General features: G+C 42.7%; 1 protein-coding gene across 5 annotated transcripts in view; it reads left to right on the top strand.

Moving 5' to 3' along the window:
• The window catches only part of LOC134206060 (uncharacterized), a 672,178-nt gene that overhangs the window by 517,203 nt on the left and 135,519 nt on the right, over window positions 1–19,456 (top strand). For all 5 annotated transcript variants that reach the window (XR_009978242.1, XR_009978243.1, XM_062681739.1 and 2 more), the window contains exons 5-8: window positions 3,571–4,770; window positions 4,831–5,043; window positions 5,103–5,301; window positions 5,364–5,803. Coding sequence is in view for 3 of the 5 variants with exons in the window: in XM_062681739.1 (XP_062537723.1) it covers window positions 3,571–4,770; window positions 4,831–5,043; window positions 5,103–5,301; window positions 5,364–5,803 (2,052 nt within the window). In the remaining 2 variants the exon portion in view is untranslated. The remainder of the gene's footprint in view (window positions 1–3,570; window positions 4,771–4,830; window positions 5,044–5,102; window positions 5,302–5,363; window positions 5,804–19,456) is intronic.

Below are 19,456 nucleotides of genomic sequence, written 5' to 3' on the forward strand. Positions count from 1 at the left end.
GGCAAAGCTAAATCAACAAAAATGACAGTTGTGCGCCGCCTCCGTATCGATTGGTGTGCCCCCGAAAACGCGAGCACTTTGAAACTTGGATTCCGTGAGGAGTGTACTTAGTGTATTTAGTTTTAATATGGTACATGATCTTTGCGATATTAGCCCGTTTTTTCCCTCACGTTCTCGGCGTGAAGTTTATTATATTATATATTTATTCACATTTTGCATTTCCAAACAATAGACAACTTCATATTAGTGATATGAATGAAGTTTGTATACTACCTGGAACCAACAACAACAAGACAACAATAACTACTTGAAATGCTAATATATCAAGATGAGGTTTGACATCTTTTTTATTCTTCAATAACTGCCCAGAGCTAATGACAACAACTTGAACTACTTGAAATGCAAGCATATACCAATAGCCTTCCGTTCGTGGGTTGATCTGCAGATCATTCCTATATAGAGTTCATAGACTACTTAGTACCATGGCAAAAACAAAACCTACTAGGAAGATTGACCCGATTTTGTCACTCCCAGATTTTGTCTACCCCTGATTTGGCCTAACCCGATTTTATCACGTTTTCGATCCAATTTGCCGCAAACAACAATGATTTTAATGAAATAACTTTCACTGCCTGTAGCTTATTATGAATCCTTTATGAGTACCTGTTAAGAAGTTTGTAAGTCTCTTCGACAAAAAATTACGGATTCCATTCACGTATTTTGCCTTGCCTTCATTACGGAGCCCACGAAGGGGTCTCACAACTTTTTTATTTTCAAATAACTGCCTCCATTAAGGAGGTTGATCCACGGACCTTGACTCTATTTCATGGACTACCTGGAGCTCACGACAACAACAAGAACTACATGAAATACAAACATATACCAAGAAGGGGTCACACAACTTGTTTATTCTTCAATAACTGCCTCCATTACGGAGGTTGATCCACAGACCTAGAATCTTTGGAGTTCGTAGACTACCTGGAGCCAACGACAACAACAAGAACTACTTGGAATACAGACATATATCAAGAAGGGGTCACGCAACTTGTTTATTCTTCGATAACTGCCTCCATTACGGAGATTGATCCGAAGATCTTGACTGTATGGAGTTCGTAGACTACCTGGAGTCCACGACAACAACAAGAACTACATGAAATACAAACATATACCAAGAAGAGGTCACAAAACTTGTTTATTCTTCAATAACTGCCTCCATTACGGAGGTTGATCCACCGACCTTGTCTCTATGGAGTTCGTAGACTACCTGGAGTCCACGACAACAACAAGAACTACATGAAATACAAACATATACCAAGAAGAGGTCACGCAACTTGTTTATTCTTCGATATACGCCTCCATTATGGAGATTGATCCGAAGACCTTGACTGTATGTAGTTCGTAGACTACCTGGACAACAACAAGAACTACATGAAAAACAAACATATGCCAAGAAGGGGTCACAAAACTTGTTTATTCTTCAATAACTGCCTCCATTACGGAGGTTGATCCACCGACTTTGAATCTATGGAGTTCGTAGACTACCTAGAGCACACGACAACAACAAGAACTACTTGAAATTCAAACATATGCCAAGAAGGGGTCACAAAACTTGTTTATTCTTCGATAACTGCCTCCATTACGGAGATTGATTCGAAGACCTTGACTGTATGGAGTTCGTAGACTACCTGGAACTCACGACAACAACAGGACCTACTTGGAATACAAACATATACCAAGAAGGGGTCATGCAACTTGTTTATTCTCTGATAACTGCCTCCATTACGGAGATTGATCCGAAGACCGTGACTGTATGGAGTTCGTAGACTACCTGGAACTCACGACAACAACAAGAACTACATGAAAAACAGATATATATCAAGAAGGGGTCACACAACTTGTTTATTCTTCAATAACTGCATCCATTACGGAGGTTGATCCACAGACCTTGAATTTATGGAGTTTGTAGACTACCTGGAACCAATGACAACAACAAGAATTACTTGGAATACAAACAAATACCAAGAAGGGGTCACACAACTTGTTTATTCTTCAATAACTGCCTCCGTTACTGAGGTTGATCCATAGATCCTGACTCAATGGAGTTCGTAAACTACATGGAGCCCACGACAACAACAAGAACTACTTGGAATACAAACATATACCAAGAAGGGGTCACGCAACTTGTTTATTCTTCGTTAACTGCCTCCATTACGGAGATTGATCCGAAGACCTTGACTGTATGGAGTTCGTAGACTACCTGGAATCAATGACAGCAATAAGAACTACTTGGAATGCAAACATGTTTTAAGAAAAGGTCATTGGATGACCTGGAACATATACTGTGAAAACATTATATGCTAAGCACCATAAAGAGCATGTACCGTTTTTGAATTTGCACGATAGACCTTTGGTTACGTTAGCAGACCATAAGATCTTATTACATGGATTTTTTGGATGACTGAGGCCTTTATATACTGTGAACACCGACTATTCTAAGAAGCGCAATGAGCATGTAATATATTTGAAACTGGTTGATAGTCCTTCGGTTACGCGTGTAGACTCTTGAGCCTTACTTCCAGGATTTCTTGTATAACCATAGACAAAAGCTGTAAACCTTGACAATGGGCAAAAAGTATATGAGTTTCTGTTTCCAAAACTGTCAAAATTATCTAAATCGGTTGAAAATTGTTAAAGTTATGAGAATATCAATTTAGTGGAACACGGGTACCCTGTCGGCCATCCACGTCAGATGCCCCTCCCCATGTCCCTCCTCACTGTATCAACGTGATTTTCTCACAGATACTACATTTTATGGAGTTCTTAGGTGTCACTGAGTTTCAGCTTTCAGCTATAAAAATTCATTGAAATATCACCACTTGAAGTTGAAAAAGGAACACGGGTACCCCGTCGGCCGCATAAGGGTTAAGGATGATGTCCATCAGCTCCTAGGTGTAGCCTACGTCTACTGGCAGGCGTTGCCGTATCTATCCTTAGATATGGCTGCCCGTCCTGGGCTCGAGCTCTGGATCCAGTTACCTACGGAAGCTGGAGAGCTCGTACCGCTTGATGTCTCAGATTGATATTAGACTACCACATGTTTAATCAGTTAAGAGTGGGAGGGCTATCGATAATGAGAAATGGATACTTCCGTTAGGTGGGCGCTCGCTTCCCACTTCAGGATTTTGATAAAAAACCTATTCACTGCAGTGACATAAATAAAGGTCTGCTGCCTTGATGGCCTCTAGCAGAGTCACATCCCGGGTTTGGGATCCTGGACCAGATGATGGTTAGCAGATTCGAGTACAGTAAAAAAGTCCCTAGAAGACATATTGATCGGTTTTGAAGAAGACGATGTTGTTTTGTATGAATATAAATACATAATGAATAAATAAACGTTTTAACAGATTTTCGAGATCCATAAAACACTTCTGTGGTGCTAAGCTGGAAGACCACATTGAAAGATTGTGCATAACTTTAACATCGAGCCGTTTTAATATTTCATTTCTCAACTATAATCATGATGTATAACATGACATCTTTATTTTTTCCTCTCAATCTCTCCCCAAACAGAATGCAATTTACTACTTAAGGAAACCTCGGGATCTCTCGACTCCGGCAAGCTGCCGGCGGAGTACGACGACTGTAGAATAGGCTTCCCCTCGCGACTGGAGGATCTGCAGCAGCAGCAACAGCAATTGCCACCAGGTCTGGTGGTGCAACTAACAAGGCTCAATATTCCCTGCCGCATCGACGGCGGCTATCTTAAGTTTATCGATTCCATCTCTAGCGGTAGTGTAGATGGGATGGTTGGTGGTGGTGCGGTTGATCGCGATTCAGTGATGGCGGGCGCTCCGGCCGGGGCGCTGTGTGGCAAACTTGAAGAACTGCCCAAACACGAACGGACGTTTTACTTTCAGAGGCATCGCAACACTAGCCTGATAGTGCACAACCGGGCGGTGTTTAGTTTTAACTTTAGGCTAGTGGATTACTGTTACAATGTAACGCTGAGTGATAGGAACAGTTCGGTGCTACTGAGGCCTTTGCGAGGTCTGGACTGTCGCTTCAGGATACATCTGCCGTACGGAAACCGAGTGCGACTGCGGCTGGTCACAAACGCGGAAGGGGAGTCAGTCAATTCTAGTTCGGGTGATCGGGAATTGGTGGATTTGAGCCTGAGTCATAGCAGTGGGTTGACGCCACAGTGTTTCGGTGGAATTCGCGTTGAAGTTTTTGAACAGCCGCAGAATCGTTGGGTTCGATGCGTAGACAGCTACAGTAGAGTAACGGAGTACACGGTGCTTTCCAGTGATAATAGCATAGTGATTCAAGTCAACAAGAACCCACTGCTGGCGGTTTTGGAAGCCGCAGCGGGGGCCAACGATAGTAGTAGATCCAGCGATAGTAGCAGTAGTAGCAGTAGCAACGATAGCAATAAAGTTAAGTCAGTCCCATCACTACTCATCGAATATAGTTCGCATCCGATCGAGAACGTCATCTCACAATGTGCCTTCGGATGGATCGCAAGCAATCAGTTCTGTATCGCTCCGCTGGAGAGCGAACGGCTCAGTTGGGTGGAGGCCGAACGGGAATGTAACCATCGGGGAGGCCATTTGGCCTCAATCCGGTCGGTCGCGGACCAGAAGCTGGTCGATCAACTTTTGCTCAAAAGTCCCGGCTATCGGGACGGGAATGCCTACTGGATTGGGGCATCGGATAGGGTACTGGAAGGGGATTTCCGATGGAGCGATAATCTTCCTTTTACGTATTCCAGTAAGATTTCGATTCAAATTCTGATAAGTTCTGTGTGCTAAAAGAATCTCGAAATTATAGATTGGTTTCCCGGTTGGATTCAGAAGGAGAACTACAATCGACAGCCGAATGATGACGGTCTAAGCGGTCAAGACTGCGTGGAGATTCGACGCCAGTTCCAGATTCCTCCGGGAACTTCCTCAAGCGCCAGTCCGTTGGCACAATCGTACATGTGGAACGATCGCGATTGCGAAGCAAGAAACTTTTTTCTCTGCGAAAGACTAGCAGTTGAAGGTGCGTACGATGAATTTTGATTTAAAAGTTTCTTCATATTTCCAATATATTTTGTACAGAGCCACTCGAGAAGACCTGGCATGACGATTGCAACAAAACGATCTCTCTAACGGTGGATCGCCCGAAAGCTACCATCTGGAGTCCGGGGTTTCCGAGGCCTTATCCGGACAACGTTAACTGCCTGACTATGATCACTGCCCCTCCCGGCTATCGGATAGTGGTAGATTTCGAGGAGCTAGTTCTTGAGAATGAACCACTGTATGTCTATTCCCAAGTTCTCTCGTACCGGACGTACATTTATTCTTTTCCTCCATCCCCAGGTGCACTTACGACTATCTCCAAATCCTGGAGCCACCAGCCAACTTTTCCGCCGCCTACAGCAAACCTTCCCGCTCCGCCTTCGGAGGGGCTCCACTCTTCCAGACGCGCAACCCGCGGCACAGCACAAGTCGCTACTACGTGCGTCGACGCAAATCGAACTTTCTCCCCTACAAGGCCGACATCGCCGATCGGCTCATGTCGACCTTCACCAGCAAAACCCCGAACCTGATCCTCCAGCCGGAAGACCCCAGCTACAACCTGCGACTGCCCCCGCCGGATCTGCACACGGGTCGCGTTCCGCGCAAGGTATGCGGCGACTGGAGCTCCAAGCTGAAGCTGCTCCGACACACGACCAAGGGCCCGCTGCTGGCGTTGCGGTTCGTGTCCGACTACTCCAACCACTACGGTGGCTACAAGGCCAAAGTTGCCATGGAAAATGGTGAGTTGAGTTTGATTCGTTCGTTGTCTTCACACCTTTCCTCTCACTCACACCCTCATCTTCAACTTCTGTGGCGTTACTGGATTATTCTTATCTGTTCAGTGTCTAACAAAAACACACTTCCTTTCTGAGTGTCCAATATAACACTGTGTCTAACTACTGCATACTACTGTTGAACGTACTTCCTGTTTACTCAATACTATCTTCTGGTTCACTTGATGCTGGTGCACACATTCCTTGTTCTTCTGTTGTGTGTGTTTTTTTGCGAGTGTTTGTGACACTGATATAGAAATACGAAATACTCACTTACCACTTGTTATTGCAAGTGCGGTGATTAGTTATAGTGTAATAGGGTTGAGGCTGATCATAAGAATATCCGAAAATTGGTACTGCTTGCATTCGCTTTTGACGTTGATCTTCGTTAATTTTTGTTACACGACAGTCGTTAGATAACTGCGTCAAAACGATGCCAAACTGTATAATATACAATAATATAAATTTACAATAAAGAATACATAATTTTTCTAGAAACGAAATGTTTTATGAACCAGGTTTTTAATTTGCACACATTTGATTCCAATCAAATTGAATAATGATCATTCCATTCATATCTCGCTCAAGGAAGCCAGCTCCAAGGACCTCGACTATCTTGAAGCACTCCGATCAATCTCTTACGCGGTGGGCCTACAACACACAGCGGCCAAAAAACAGCCGACTAGACGGATGGTTATCAACCCCAGCAAATGTTGAGTGATCGAGTTTCGGTTGCTGCAGCCCTGGTAGTCATCTGGTAGCTACAATTTAGGTTTGGTTTTCGAAAGAACTCCCCTCGCATCAGGCACCACCGTTTTGCGTGTCTAGCAATCCAGTTTCATCGAAGGCAAAGCGCAAAATAATTATTACCAATGGGAAAAAGTATATCTTTGGCGATCATTTTTCAACGAATTATAACTGGAAATCCATCTTCCATACACATTCTTCATCAGCAACTGTACTGATCAAGTGAGGTTGTGTAAGCTATTTGCCAGTCGGTCGTCAAGCTCAGACCCGACCGCATTGTGTAGGCAAGAGCACGCAACTCAGGTTCAGTTCAATCAGCCGCCAGACATTCTAAATACTCACGCTCCTCTAATGTGTACGTGTACTATACACATGTGGAAGTGTTGGCTTGACAAATGAATTGCGAGTGATTTGACTATGCGTCCAATTTGGGACTTTCAAGCTCGTTCAGTAGCCGCTATGATGCGAAGGCCGACGGAGGTCCTTCGTAGCTTAGTTGGTTAAAGCACCAGTCTAGCGTACTGTACGGTCATGGGTTCGAGTCTCATCGAAGGGAAAGTGGTTACCACCAATACATTTTCCAAATCAATATCTTCCGCATAATGTACATATTCACATATGAGTTTTCATAACTTTGTAGAAAAAAGCTTTGTCGTTGGTTCTCTTTTGTCGCTTGTTTCGCTTGCGCATCGAAGAAAAATTGAATCCCTGCACAAGATAAATCATTATACAAATGTACCATGAGTCTCCATATACTATTAGGGGCCCCATACACGCTCCGACATGTTGTACAACTTTGACTCCTCCCTCAGGAAACTTGGCTGGGTCGGAGTAAAGTCGGACCTTCTGTGGGTAAGTTGTACGACTGTTGGAGAGTACAACTTGCCCATAGACGGTCCGACTTTACTCCGACCGAACCAAATTTGCTGGGGGCGGAGTTAATGTTGTACAACATGTCGGAGCGTGTATGGGGCCCCTTAAGCTTATACTTGTGACACATATATGATACCAATATCACTATATGTACAGCATAAAATCATATGTCTGTCACCCAGAATCACTCTGGTATCACGATAGCACGATGATTTCCGTACCCTGCCCTTCGACCGTTGTATTGTACGAAACAGAACATAATTTGTTGTTTGAAATGTCAAATACGCCGTTTGACATATGAAATAAAAACAAACATTTGCAAGCTGACTGAGTAAAAATCGTTTTTCTGCAATTCCGGATGATATTTTTCACAACAATGGCAGAATAATTATTCGTAAGCCCATTATTTGCTACAATTTTGCTCTGAAGATGTCTTCCTATTGATTTTGCCAGTTCTTGGGTTGTTTCCGGGAAGATCTACCGTCACTTTTGCATGATATTCAATGGTTTGAGTTCTGTATGTGATTTCAAACATTTTGTGCAAGGATCCCATGGGTTTTAATTGGAATGATGCGAGATCTTTGATTTGCTATTAGTTAGCATCTACTTTTTTTGATGGGAAGAATGTGTTGTACCGTTGTTTTGGACAAATTCCAACTTGGATCTACGACCTAATTAAACGGTGCTGGCTTTATCCTTCAAAATATCCAAATGAATTAAACGATCAGTGCCGTTTGCACTGAAATCACCCCAAACCATAGAATAGAGTGATTAACGTCCGCAGAAATAATTGCCCTGCGGAATATTTGCTAGAACTCGCATATTTCTGCTAAAATACCTGTACGAAGAATTGGAAAACTATGACGTTTTCATATCGATGAATGAACTGCTGACGCGAAGTCACAATTCAATAAAAAATATGGGTAAATATTGTGTAGAACTCATAAAAACTATAGTAACAGTTTATGTTTTCTATACATTTTGATAAAAAATATAGTTTTGGAAAGCGGTAGAATCAGTTTCAAAACAAGCTGTCAAATAGATACAACGGTGGAAAGAAAAGATGTATGTCATCTTGCCACTGTACGCGTACAGCGTGATACGAAAATCATTGTGCGGAAATCATATGTCTGTCGATAGTATTATATGATGCTGAACAGTTTCCAATGTCCCTACCGTTTCCACTTGTAGGCCAATTTTCGCCTAAAAACATTCACGGGGACATACAGATATCGTTATAACTGTTGTGAGCGAGCAAACATGCAAATAACTTCAACGCCTTTAAAGCGACGAACTCTCTTCTAAGTACCCAAGCAGCAAAATTTGTTTCACTACTGAACATTTCACCGTGTTGCAACTATTCGGAAAGAAACCATTTTTGCGTATATGCCATCAAATATAACTCTCTTGCAATCTAAAAAGCGCGAGGAGTGGAGCCTACGGAAACATCCTTTGATTGCAATAATGTTGCAAAATACTACAGCGGAAAAAGATGAAATAAAAATATAGAACTGGATTCGATTTATGGATCTTGTGATTGATAGTCCTTCACTCTACCATAGCACTATTCAACACTTCGAAGGGATTAGGGGAACTAGGTTTAAAATGCGCCGGTCAGCTAATACGAGCCATTGCATTTTCTGGGTTTATAGGCTAAATTAAGTTACAAAACCGATGGCAGCTGACGTCTAAACATGTTTTTAGATCAACGTAAGAGATTCTTGGTCATTCAAGAAATTTCTGGAGTTAGGCCTTAAGATCTACTTGCGTCATTGAAGATGTATCGGACTGTTTTAAATGTGGTTCATGCTTTTTTGGATGTGAAGAATAGCAAAAGTCAGCGGCAGAAGTTCTCGGTCATCCTAGAAATCCCTGGATTCAGATCCTTAGATCTACACGCGTAACTAAAGATCAATCAGACAGTTTCAGTTATGGCACATATCCTTTTAGATGTGTAGAATAGAACGAGCCACCGTAAGAGATTCTGAGTCATTAGAGAAATTTCTGGAGTTAGGCCTTAAGATCTACACGCGACACTAAAGATGTATCGGACTGCTTTGAATGAGGTACATGCCCTTTTAATTTGTTGAATAAGTCAGCGACAAATGTTCTTGATCATCCAAGAAATCCCTTGAGATTGGCACACAGGTCTGCACTAGTAACTGAAGATAAATGGATCGTGGTACATGCCCATTTGCAATTATAGAATATGATGTATCTACTTTTCCAATTCTGAACAGTTGAATTTTCCCGTCATTTTTTTTTTATTCGCTCAATCGGTTCTTTATTTTATTTAAGGTCAACTTCCCCAATGAACCTATATTTTTGACGCCTTTAAGAATTTTTTAAATTTAAAAGAGAAATAAAAAGTGCTGTTTTTAAAGATTATCCTAAAATTTGCTCGATTTTGAACGAAAATCGAGTGTATTTTTCAGGGTGATTTAAATTTTTTAAATAGTTAAAGGCTTAAAAAATATGAGTTCTTTGGGAAAATTAGGCCTAAAAGAATCGATTGAGACATTAAAACGTAAGCAATTTTTGACGGGAATCGTCAATTGAAAATAACAAGTCTGATATATTCAAACGGGTTTATAATCGCATTGCCCGACGTTTCGGCCCGTTTATTCGGTCTTTTTCAAGGGAAAAGCTCGGCAGACATACACTTCATACACTTAACAACTATAAACATATATGCTAGAATTAGAGCTTCTGGTATTTGAACACATAATTTGATTGTCATTAAAAAACATTTTTAACAATAAATGGGACACTGTTCAGCCGACTGAAAAAGCCAAAATATATCAAAAATTTATAATTATTTTTAATAATTTATTTTAATAATTAATCGTCGTTTTTTTTAAAGTGGATGATTTCGATATCTTCTTCTTCTTCTTATTGACATTACATCCCCACACTGGGATAGAGCCGCCTCGCAGCTTAATGTTCATTAAACACTTCCACAGTTTTTAACTGCGAGGTTTCTAAGCCAAGTTACCATTTTTACATTTGTGTACCATGAGGCTAACACGATGATACTTTTATGCCCAGGGAAGTCGAGACAATCTCCAATCCGAAAATTGCCTAGACCGGCACCGGGAATCGAACCCAGCCACCCTCAGCATGGTCATGCTTTGTAGCCGCGCGTCTTACCACACGGCTAAGGAGGATTTCGATATATTCAGAATAATTCAGAAAGGTTTCAAAACCTTGATTCATGTTTCGATAAGAATCAAACGACTGAAAAATATATTGTGAAACAGATTTGAAAAAGAAGAATTGCCTACCTCGCAAGAAAAAAAATGAAAATGAACCTAATCTGGACATTAGAATGTCTGTCCCAGCAGTTAATTTTATTAACATTGAGGCGTGACCTGATTCTCAGGATATACTTCCCTATCAAGTAACCGGTTCCGTTCAATCCGCTGATGAAATTTGCCAAATCTTAATGCCTTCGGAATGAGCAAAAAAAAACAGTGAAATGAAACTTTTTGAAAAAAAACTCTTTTTGCCACCTGTTGTCATCAACTGACCTATTTGGCTTTAGATTCCTGTCGAAAATATTGAATTTGTTTTAATAATGTTTTGGAGCTCTTTGGAAAAATCAATGAAGAAACGGGACAAATTGAGGTTTTTGTAGATTACGATGGGACAGCATAAAAAGGTCTAAAAACGGGACGGGTAAAGAAGTTGGCCTTTAATAAAAAAAAAACACTTTACAAGGGCCTCAGGAATCCGCGCCACGACCTTTTTGACAAAGTTGTACTGATCTGATTAATATCTGAATATATTTATAGTCTAAGCCTGACATCTCAAATATTAGGTCGGACCACTTTAGGAAAAAAATGGGATAGAATAGTTAAAGATATTTTTCGTTTTGTGGTGGACATTTCTAATGAAACACCGAAGACATTTTAAAGAAGAAAACTTAATACGTATTTGTCGATTCAGAATGGGATTAATTAGCAGTCGTTAATAGAAAAGTTTGTATAACATTAGGTTTTGAAAACAGCTTTATGATTTTATTCAGCGGCGCAGCCAAAAATTTTGATAACACACGACCTTGCGAGACAGTATGCTTTAAGTCTAAATTTGTTTCGAAATTCCGCGGAATTTCGTTAAATTTCGTTATAAGCTAGTTTTTTTCTAGCGATTTTTTTGTAATTTTACGAAACGAAACGAAATCAATAATTCAGATTTCGCCATGCTCAAATTCCGCGAAATTCGGAATTTCGTTTCGCACCACCTGAAACGAAATTTTTCGAAATACCGCATATGCTTAGTTTATGGGAGGCTCACCACAATTCCAAGGACGTTCCGAAGTATAAGGACCTGGTGAATTTCCTCCGCAACCAGTGTTCAGTGTTGCAGTCAATAGCCCCATTGAAGGCGAGCAGCTCAGATCAACGTCAGTCATAGGCGTCAATGTGTCATGCTGTGTTGAAGACGTCGAATAAATGCCCATTTTGCGGGAATTCTTGGCACACCCCATTCCATTGCCTCAAGTTCCAGAAAATGAAGATTGCGGAGCGTAACGAAGCGGTTATGAGAGGCAATCTGTGCCGCAACTGTCTGCACCCTGGTCATATCGCCAGAACATGTGACAAAGATGGCTGCCATCACTGTCAGCAGAAACATCATAGCATGCTGCACGTCATTCCGGTGAGATCCTCCGTTCCACCCGTGTAGAGTAGAAGTCAAGAAGCTAGCCACAACGTCAATTTCATCGGCAACCATATTCCAACCCACAGCAACCGAACCAACAACCACACTCTCAAGCGAACAATGCACCCACCAACACTGTCAACTCACATAGCACAACCACATCCAAGCACTAGCCAAGCCAATACTAGCCACACGTACATTGCATTACCCAAGACACCTACACAAAACACTCATTCGAGTTAAAGACCGTTTTGGAAGCATCATGCTAGCTCGAGCATTGTTGGATTCCTGTTCTCAACATTGCTTGATGACTAAGGAGTTCTCGAACAAGTTCAAGTTCCGAGTCTCACCCAGATATCTGTTAGTTCATGGCATTGGTTCTGGGCAGTGTGTGTCAACAAAGCTAGTTAGCGCAGTAGTGTTACCGAGGTCACAGAAGATTTCTCCGTTCGAAGAAAAGATGCAGTTTTTCGTCCTTCCGAAGCTGATTTCCTCATTACCAACCTCCAGGTTCAATCCATCGGAATGGAAACTTCCAAGAATAGCTTTTTTGGCGGATCCAAACTTCTACGAAGCCAGACCAGTAGATGTGATCATCGGAGCGGAACATTATTTGGATTTACTGGCACATGGACAGCTGAAAGTGATGGATGATGGACCGTCCTTTGCAGAATACTGTGTTTGGATGGATCGTGTCAGACCGTGTTCCGGATTCTTCAATCACCATACCTCGGTCCTTGGCCCATGTGTGTTTTAGTGCGGAGCTTCAGGATCAGCTAACCAAGTTCTGGGAAGTTGAAACCTGCCGTACAACCAGCACACACTCCGTTGAAGAATCTACTTGCGAAGAGATTTTTGCGACGACCACAGTACGCGACGATTTCGGAAGATTTGTTGTCACTCTTCCGAAGAAGGACTACCTCATTGAGAAGCTTGGCGAATCGAGGTCTACTGCAGTTCGACGATTGTGTAGTTTGCAGCGAAGACTCTCATTGAGTCCTGAACTTCGGACCCAATATTCCGAGTTCATTCAAGAATACCTGGACATGGGGCACATGGTGAAGATTCTCGATGAAAAGTGTGAAGGTACTATGTACTACCTACCTCATCACGCAGTACTGAAGCCGGAGAGTACAACCACCAAGCTGCTTACTTACTTTACTTACGGATCCTGTACACCTCCGGTGGTGCAAAGGGCCGACTTGAAAGATCTCCATCCTGAGCGTTGCCCGGCTATCGCTTTAACCTGTTGCCAGGCTAGATTTCGGTCGACTTCTTTTATTTCTTTATTGAGGCTTCGCCGCCATGAGCCTCTGGGTCTGCCTCTGCTGCGATGTCCCGCTGGGTTCCAGTCTAATGCTTGTTTACCACTTCCGATCCCGAATTTCTGTTGCTATCGGCCTCTGGTGACAACGACGATGGAGCTCGTTGTTTGAGATCCAGTTGTGAGGCCACCAGGCCCGAATTATATACCGCAGGCATCTGTTAATGAACACCTGCACCAAGCTGCGAGTGGTATTTAATGCATCCTGCAAAACATCAACTGGAGTCTCGTTGAACGATGCCCTTATGGTCGGACCCGTCGTACAGGATGAATTGATCAACATCAATCTCCGGTTCCGCCTCCATCGTTACGCTGTCGTTGCGGACGTAGCGAAGATGTATCGTATGGTAGCAGTCTCCGACCCAGATCAGAAGCTCCAGAGAATCGTGTGGACGGGCAACACAGATCAAGACATTCGTACTTTCCAGCTGACTACCGTAGCCTACGGAACCACGTCTGCTTCGTATCTAGCTACCAGGTGTTTGCAGCAGCTAGCAGAAGAGGGAAAAGAAACCCACCCAAACGGCCGCCGCCGTTCTGAAGCAAAACTTCTACGTCGATGATATGTTGTCAGGCGTAGATGACATAGAAGAGGGTAAGCAGTTTGTCGAAGAAATGGTAGACTTAATGCAGTCCGGAGGTTTCACGCTAAGAAAGTGGAATTCCAATTGTGGCGAGTTTGATCCGTTGGGCATAATCGGTCCAGTCATCGTTCAGGCTAAGCTGATCGTCCAAGAACTTTGGGAGCGTGAATGCAGCTGGGATGCACCGTTAACCTTTTGTCTGTGCTCTGGGGTCAATATGACCCCAGGCCAGTTTGAGTGGCTGCCATTTTTTAGTTTTCAACCAAAACTCCTAATTTTGGTAGTTTGGTAAAACTTGCCGAGATCTGTCTCCTAGGTGCAAATCCGCTTGAAAAATATTGAAAATTTGCGCTACAGTGTACTTTTTCAAAAACTTACGTTGTCTGTGCTCTGGGGTCATATTGATCCAAAATTGAAATTTTTATAACTTTTTATTGTTTGGCCAATTTTCGATTTCTGGGGCTGTTTCGAGAGATAATTTAATCATCTTTCAGGTCGTTACCAAAGATTGACTATTGGTGGGCGGGTACATCGCGAGGAGGGGTTTTTGTAAAAAAGGGTACAAAAACAGTGATTTTTCATGCTTATTTTACTTATATCTGAAAATCCTACCCATTTTGAACTGCTCCTTTTTAAAAAGGTTATGCAGGAAGGTGTGTCCTTTGACATGAGGCATTGATTAGTTTAGAGCTTGGTCGCTAGGTGGCGGTATATTTGAATTCATTATTTTAGACTACTCAAGTAATTCCGATACATGGAATTCTCCTCAGTGTAAATATTCTTATCGCACAAATTTGAAATTTGTAAAGATGACGTCTTTAACAAAGTTCGTCTGGTGGAAATGGACTGTCATGTGACGGAATAAATAATTAGGAAATTTACAAATAGGCGGCGCTAGTGTACTTGCAATATTCTTGCGTGTTTGAAATATTGCGATCCGTCATACCTACAACCAAGTTGTATTTGGCAACATTGTTCAGGATGTCCAGGACTACAAAGCGGTGCTCAATTTAATGAGCACTTCTTCCAAGATGCGGCGCTAATGAGCTGTTATATTTGAGTATATTGTTGCATGTGAGATCTGATGTATTTTGGTTTGTAGCATTTTTGGCAATCATGAATGTTGTTGTAGAGTTCATCAAAAGTTTTCTTTGCATTCAACCTGCTCTAGCGATGCTGCAAATAATAGAATGTGTTCACAGAATATGTTTTAGGTCATTCAAGAAAACCCTGGAACTAAGGCCTTTGGGTCTACATGCGTAACCAAAGATTAGCCAATTTGCCGCCTATTTGTAAAATTCCCAATTATTACTTCCATCACTAGACAGTCCATTCCCACTAGACGACCTTTGATCAAGACGCTATTTTAATAAATTTTAAATCTGTACCATAAGAATATTTACACTGAGGAGAATTCTATATATCGGAATATCTTGAGTAGTCTAAAATAATGAATTCAAATATAATTCACCTGGCGGCCAACTAAACTTATCAACGCCTCATGCCGAAGCACACGCCTTCCTGTATAACCTTTTTAAAAAAAGTGCAGTTCAAAATGGGTAGAATTTTCGGATATAAGTAAAACAAGCATGAAAAATCACTGTTTTTGTACCCTTGTTCACTAAAACCCCTCCCCGCGATGTACCCGCCCACCAATAGTCAATCTTTGGTTACGACCTGAAAGATGATTAAATTATCTTTCGAAACAGCCCCAAAAATCCAAAATCGGCCCAACAATAAAAAAGTTATAGCAATTTCAATTTGGGGTCAATTTGACCCCAGAGCACAGACAACGTAAGTTTTTTTGAACACAGACAGAAGGTTAAGTGAAGACATGACAGAGAAATGGCTAGAGTATCGCAGAAATATGATAGGATTGGGCGGTTTCACGGTTCCACGCTGGGTCGGAGTCACAAAATCAATGAAATCTGTTCAGCTACACGGCTTCTGCGATGCCTAAAAAAAGGCGTATGTATTTACGTTAGAACCGTGACGGAGGATGACGAAGTTGACGTACGATTGTTCACAGCTAAGTCTCGAGTTGCTCCTCTCGAGAATCTCAAAAAAGAAGAAGAAATGTCTCTCCACTCCTCGTCTTGAGCTTTCTTCAGCACTATTGCTCGCGCATCTCTACGAGAAAGTAGTCGAAAGCATCCACCTGACCGTAGAATCATATTTTTGGACTGATTCTACGATAGTAAAGTTTTGGCCAGCGTCTGTACCCTCCAGATGGAAAGAGTTTGTGAGCAACCGCGTGTCAGAAATTCAGCATGTCACCAAAGGCGGTTTGTGGAACCATGTTGCCGGAATGGAGAACCCGGCCGACATAGTTTCAAGAGGAATGGCACCCCCACAGTTGCAGTACGAATCTCTCTGGTGGCATGGGCCTCCCTGGCTTCTTCGAGAGCAGAACAATTGGCCGATCTTCGAGCCAAGCGCTAACGAGTTACATCCGTCGATTCTGGAGGAGAAGGGAGCTGTTGCTGCATTATTGCCAAGCATTGAGCATGGTGAAATCTTCAGTCTACGGTCGTCATTGACAGAGCTCGTGAAGCTGGTAGCGTACGCAAACCGTTTCGCCTTCAACGCAAAAATGCACAACCGCGAGCATCGAAAGCACGGATTACTAACGCTTACCGAACGTAATGACGCACTTCGTATGCTAGTGCGTCTAGCTCAGAAAGAATCGTTTTGAATCAAATCTGGTCATGACAGAGTATCATCAGAAGCTGTTTCTTGCAGGGCAGCAACTATTAGTTTCTTATGTACGAGGCAAGTACTGACCGACGAATATTCGCAACCTAGCTCGGAAGGTAATCCATAGCTGCGTTCGCTGTTTCCGTGTCAAGCCAAAGGTTCACGAGCAGTTGATGGCCGATCTCCCAGTGGAGAGAGTCACGCCATGCAGTCCTTTCCAACGCGCCGGCGTAGATCTGTGTGGTCCGTTCCTAGTCAAGTACCCCCAGCGGAAAGCTCGTCCGGTGAAGTGTTTCGTCGTCGTCTTTGTTTGCCTAGTCACCTAGGCAGCCCATTTAGAATTAGTAGCTGATCAATCGTTGAAAGCTTTTTTGGCATCCCTCCGACGATTCGCATCTCGACGGGGAAAACCGGCGATCATCATGTGCGACAACGGCAGAAACTTCGTCGGAGCAAACCGGGGATTAGCTGAATTGCGGAAGCTTTTCATCGATCAACAGTTCCAAGATACCGTGATTGGAGAAGCAACGAACGAAAGTATAGATTTCCGTTTTATACCAGCGCGATCCTCAAATTTCGGAGGACTGTGGGAGAGTGCAGTGAAGTCGTTCAAAACGTTGCTGAAGAGAACGATAGGAAGTAAAAGCCTGGTGTACGACGAGTTCCAGACACTATTCACGCAAATCGAGGCAGTTTTGAACTCTCGTCCACTTACACCAGTCAGCAATGATCCCAGCGATTATGAAGCGTTAACGCCAGGACATTTCCTGGCCACTCACAGCGATTCCGGAGCCAAATCTGGATGATTTTCCGGAGAATCGATTGGCGGCATGGCAAACGCATTTCGTCCAACACTTGTGGAGGAAATGGTCAACGCAATACTTGTCCAACCTTCAAAACCGTACAAAGTGGACCAAGAAGCGGAACAACATGAGAGTCGGAACAATGATTAGGCTGAAGGATGAAAATCAACCACCATTAAATTGGCTTGTGGGTCGGATCACAGAAGTTCATACCGGAGCAGACGGAAACATTCGGGTAGTGAAGAACGAAGGACGGCAGCTACAAACGTGCAATTTCCAAGATCTGCATCCTTCCAATCCGTGACAATGTTGAATCATCAGAGGAGAACTAGGACTCCTCCACCGGCGGAGGTCGAGCGACCTCCGCAGACCAGTTAAGTTATGGAATGTTTTGAATTTCAAAAAGTTAATCGGCTCATTTTTATTCATAGCCACTTTCCGTCATCGTTTCAAGTCCAAGAAACGCTGGAAGTCACTATCCCGATGCAGTTTCTCCAATTGTTGAGGTAATCCGTTTTGTTTTGGTGGTGGTACGGTTTGCATGAACGGTGCTAAAGTCATTCAGTTAAACTCCAGTCAACTATTGCAAAATTATTTCTGTGGCATTTACTGCCAACGCAGCCTAAGACTGCTTAGTATGAAGCCCTACTAAACACAGTACCACGCTTGGTTATTCGAGGTACAATTTCGCGATTGCACGCCGGAGGAGGAAGAGCGCTATTCAACCTTCAGAACTACAACGAGGTCGCCAACGAGTATGGCCAACTTGGGCAACGATCTCGAAGCTATAGAAGTTCCATGCACTACGTCAATCGTCAGCAAGTATCTTGGATCACCATAGGAATGTTGATGGCATCGCTAGCGCTTAGGGCGCCACGGAGGCCAACTGGCCTCCGTTTCAGGCAAGTCTCTATTGTATACAGTAATTCAGTTTAAAAAGCATTCGTTCATATGATTCATAGAAAGTCTAACGGCGGCCAGGAGGCCGTCGCGACGAAGTCGTCATTCAGGACAACGTTCACATCAGCATGGTCAAACTAGAATATTCCGTGCCCCGTCGTCTCAAGATCAAGAAATCGTGTCATGTTCACGGAGAAGTATCACCACAGAAAGCAAGTTCATCGTCCTAGAAAAAAAACAAGCAAAATGTAAAAGTTCATCGAATCACCATAGCAGCGGATAGATGAAATATCAGCAGAAATATCAGTTCCAATCTGCCAAATTCACGATTCAGCCATCTTGGATTTTAGTATGGGAGAGCCAGCCGGTTTGTTTTCGTTTTGCACTTAAAATTAATTTTTCACCCCCGCCTTCTTCTCTTCCACAAACTTGGCAGATTGGAGCACCTACTAGTGTATTTATCTTGGCCTAAACGAAGCAGCCGAAAACACGTTCGAATCGAGCGTAAACAACACACTTGGATCGTCGTTGTCATCTTCTACGTCGTCATCAGCAGCATTAATCAGCAGAATATCTCATCTTCAGAAAAATTGAAAACGTCAGATGCCAAAACTAGGTCAGCTTCCTGCAGAGTCGGTAGCGGACAAACAATGAGTCTAGAAGCAGTAGTACAATAGTAAAATCTGCGGTCATCCAATGACCGACACTTTGCAATATGTACATAAGAAGTGAATTACACAAAAAATATAGAGTAGGTAGCAGGTAGTATGGGTTATATCGAGATTTCAAGGCGGCCGGTTATGGTCACGCAAGGGTTAATCTGAAGAATATGAGAGATGATCACATGTTTCACAATGAGCAATACTATTGATCCCTTTTCGACACACGTCAGATTTATACTTGTTTCACCCGCGTAGATAAAAGATCTGTAGAGTAAAGTTTTGAAATCTCTTACCAGTCAGCTGATTAGGTGAATAATTCAGTTCATATCAGACCGCCGGGAAATATACTTCGCTCGACCGCAATAAAA

The sequence above is a fragment of the Armigeres subalbatus genome, chromosome 1 (genome assembly GCF_024139115.2).
Source record: "Armigeres subalbatus isolate Guangzhou_Male chromosome 1, GZ_Asu_2, whole genome shotgun sequence".
NCBI lineage: Eukaryota > Metazoa > Arthropoda > Insecta > Diptera > Culicidae > Armigeres > Armigeres subalbatus.